At 35.7% G+C, this 3,877-nt stretch overlaps 1 protein-coding gene across 1 annotated transcript; it reads left to right on the top strand.

Moving 5' to 3' along the window:
- The first annotated feature begins 901 nt into the window (after positions 1-901).
- On the top strand, positions 902-2,470 carry LOC110376529 (uncharacterized). The gene is made up of 6 exons (XM_049844016.2): positions 902-1,044; positions 1,156-1,555; positions 1,631-1,648; positions 1,879-1,961; positions 2,234-2,287; positions 2,367-2,470. Exons 1-6 carry the CDS (start codon positions 1,023-1,025, stop codon positions 2,384-2,386), a joined length of 597 nt encoding a protein of 198 aa, XP_049699973.2. The 5' UTR covers positions 902-1,022; the 3' UTR covers positions 2,387-2,470.
- Positions 2,471-3,877: the final 1,407 nt, after the last annotated feature.

The following is a 3,877-nucleotide window of genomic DNA, read 5'->3' on the forward strand; positions in this document are numbered from 1 at the left end:
TGTATGTAACACTAGTGGCCCGCAGTACAAACTCAAACTAAAAATCGTTTATTCAAATTAGGCTGATAAATCAGCACTTTTCGAACGTCAAAAACAAAAGACAGCCCCCAAAACGCCCGCCCTTCACCACTTCCTATGTGTTTTTGCTGGGAAGAAGAAGTGGTACATGCTTCGCTACGTATAAAGTCCACCACCGGTTTGACCGATTTTGTGCATATAACCCTAATAACCCGAACAAAACCTAAACATTAAGTTGGGATTGGTGAGACTGTTCTTGAGTTATAAAATTAGAACGAAAAGTGGCACAAAGGTTGCAGTTTTGCGGACATTTTAGAAATGTTCGCACGTTTGTTACTGTTTGCTAGAGCGAGTAGACCAGAAGACATTAGTGTACTTCACTATGCGACACGGTCCACTGTTTGGCAGAATTCCGCCTTAAGGTTTGATTTCACCAACATATAGCTGCAGTCTCAATACAGTATCAATAAACAGTTCACAATAGAAACAGTTCATTTTAAACCTTCTAATCCCCAAAGGACGGACGGCAAAAAAGTCAACGAAGTAGCGAAAGAAAAATGTTGCCAGATTAATTGTTTTTCCCACAAAGTTGGAAAAGTGGTTCTGAGACTGGAAAAATATACTCAAAGATATTATTAAGGTAATTTATGGTGACTCAACAGGACTACAGTAAATAGCCCACTTTATATTTAATGTAGTGTTATAAGCACCTCAAATTCGTAGTTCAGACCCAAACAATAAAAATAACTTCCAAAAATAGAATTTCTGGCTCAAAACGAACATAAAATTTATGTTTCACATATAAAATTGAAATAAAAAACCTTATAGTAATAACAGTACAATCGCAAAGCAATAAAATAAATGAAATTTCCAAATTTTACGATTTACCGATATTCAATAGGATAAACGTGGGGTTTCTCTCGTAAAAGTAACATAAAACACATGAAATTTTATTGTTTCTAATGTACCCTTAGAACTATTGGGGATATTTTCAAGAATATAAAATGAAATTCATATTTGGGATATGTAAGTGTGACTATTGAATACCTTATTTTAGGGTCATAGTACAATGTTATTTTTTTATTGAATAAAAATGTTTGCTCTGCTGAAACTAATCATTCATTTAACAAATTCCAGTTTCTCTGTTCATCGCAACGATCGGAGCTTTTGGACCTCCAAAAATCGAAATATACGAAATCCGCGAAAACCGAAACGGTATTGAACTCAAAAATTTAAATTCTAACCCAAAAAATATCCAAAGAGCCGATCCTTTACTCAAATTGCTTAAAGGACCAAAATTTGAGAACCAAGCGGCTAACTTTGGTAAAAAATTGTTGGGGAAACTCAAATCTCTGAAAGGTGATGACAAGACCGCAAGATTGGGTGATGATACTCATATTTATATTCTGAATAGTGATATGTTCGATGATGACAGCTCTGAAGAATCTCTCTTCGTTGATCAAACAAGAAACGATCGTCCTGTAGTAGCTAACAGAAATATTGATACGAATGATCTTAAAGACATTGTTATGAAAATGTAAGTGCTTGATTTACTACTGGAATTTTAACTGAATAAGTAAGAAATTAAACCATTATATTCCTTCTTTTACAGACTGTCACCGGACCGTAAGTAAGTTGAGCTTTCGTAGTATAAAGACAGATTTTTTATCACAGATCAATGGGAATTATTCCAAGTTGAGAAATACCGATTTGTATAAAGGGCCTCTGTTTCTAACATTTATGGACAATGAGAAGATTGAGTCCACCAAGGTTCTTACTGTCTTAATTTTAGAAGAAAACTATCCTTTGTCTGAATTTTAACGAAATACATTGTAACATCACAACCTATCTTATTTCTAGAGTACAAAGGAAAAGGAAACTCCGTCAAAAGTCGGCCGTGAAAAAACCAGTATTGAGAGCCAGCGATATCTATGTACTTGATGGTATGTATTCATGTAATAAATAAAAACCTAAGCACCTAGCTTTGTCCACATGGATGATAAAGGGGGGATGAAATAGCCGTGAAACGCTTGGAAAAAAGGATGGTACGGCCGTTCCCGCTTTGCTCGGGACTTGGCTGGGGCACTACCGTGCCCCCAGATTCAATACTGAAAGAGTGGGTAAAGCTATAGAGATTGAAGCATATATAAAACTGATGTATTCAAAAAATCTACACTAAATGCAATACTTATTTATAATAATGTTTTATCTACAGAAAGACCAGCCAATAATCGCGAACTCGCTGATGAATATAACATTGATCCCAACGGTAAAAACTTTTAAATTAAATTGATACTTAGCAGACAAAAACAAGAAAAGATTTAAAATGTATTATTTTTTTTTTTCAGTGAGAAATCTTGAGGATTAATTGCCTTTTGAAACAGGAAGTTTTGTATTTGGAAGCTTTCTAAATATCATGGTCACTTTTTTAACTCAATAAAGAAATAAATATTATATTTCAACCACCTTTAATTTTGACATTCGCTGTAGATACTGCCTAAAAATCTGGAAACTGAAATGTGTCTGAATGTGAAAAGCTTGCCAGTTATACTTTTACGCGAAATTCTACCACACCACAAAGCTTAGATTCAAAGATACCCACAGCAATATCCATTAAAAAATCTCCCACAAAAATGGGACTTTTATTCCAACGTATGGCAACCCAACAAAGACAATACCTAGACACAGCGGCAGCACGTTTTGTGTCCGATTTCATTACCAGCTCTAACGAACTGAGATCTCAGAACAAACTGTGATTGATTTTACAATCCCGTCTGTTCCCAGTTCCCAGTTCCCAATCACCCCGAACTGGGAACTGGGTACGGGAGTACCGTATCCGTTACATGTTTTATGCATTTTGATGAAGGTTTCATATGGATTTTTAAGTAATTAAATTTCGTGTATCGTGGCATGTGGGGGACCGATGCGTTGGATTGTTGTTTTGGTTTGTATTTTATTTTATTTTGTGTGTTGGTATTGGTATGTTTCTTGGAGATGTTATGAATATCATAAAATAGGAAATTATTACGATTCCATACTACGAATGTTATGAGGACTCACTGTCCTAAAAGTGGCTGGAAATAATGTCTCTTTTGAGACAAAGTCAGACAGAACTTTGAGTCAAATTCTTATATATAGGTCCTAAAGATATTTTGCGTCATTGCTAACAAGAAATAGGTAAGACCAAAAACCGTTAGAAGAACAAAAAATACCCAATAACAAACGTTCCATTTCACCGTTTGAAGGTAGCCAAAGCAAATAAATCACGGTGACGTAACAATCCCGTAATAGTGGGCCGCGTCCCGCTAATTGAATTAGCGACCGTGATCCCGGGATCCCGGGATCGCGGGATTGTCGGATTCACCCGCTGTCTATTTACCTGGCTTTGTGCGAAGTGTTTGATACTGGCCGGTAATTGTTTAGATGGAATTACGAACGCCCCGTTCCTATGGTGTTAATTATTTGTGGTGAAAATGTAGTTTCGAATTGGATGGGTTTTTGGTCCAGTTTTTTTACTATGGAATGTGCAAGCTGGTAAATTGTTTGATAGGAATGTCAGAGAAATTACTGAATAAAATGGGATTAATCAGGCAATTAGTGGCAGGTTATTGCTATAGGTCTAGTAGCATGGTCTCTTTCAAGCAAAAAGATTACTTCTCGTCAGTTATTCCACATATTGCTTTTAATTTATTAATAGGCGAACTATAAAATCATCCGTGCTATGCATAACATCGTGAGGTACAATATTTTCCCCTTATTTTTACACAGTTCCACAAGACAGTTTGAAATTAACTTCTTATAGATAGACATACAATATGTTGGGAAGGGAGAAAGTATCAGATATCGAGATAAAAGCGTT

This window comes from Helicoverpa armigera, chromosome 2, assembly GCF_030705265.1.
Source record: "Helicoverpa armigera isolate CAAS_96S chromosome 2, ASM3070526v1, whole genome shotgun sequence".
Lineage (NCBI taxonomy): Eukaryota > Metazoa > Arthropoda > Insecta > Lepidoptera > Noctuidae > Helicoverpa > Helicoverpa armigera.

Excerpts from the sequence above, each read along its gene's own strand:
- LOC110376529 (XM_049844016.2), top strand. The coding sequence starts at position 1,023 with ATGAAATTCATATTTGGGATAT. Across the intron at positions 1,962-2,233 it reads CGATATCTATGTACTTGATG|AAAGACCAGCCAATAATCGC; the intron begins GTATGTATTCAT and ends TTTTATCTACAG. Across the intron at positions 2,288-2,366 it reads ATATAACATTGATCCCAACG|TGAGAAATCTTGAGGATTAA; the intron begins GTAAAAACTTTT and ends TTTTTTTTTCAG.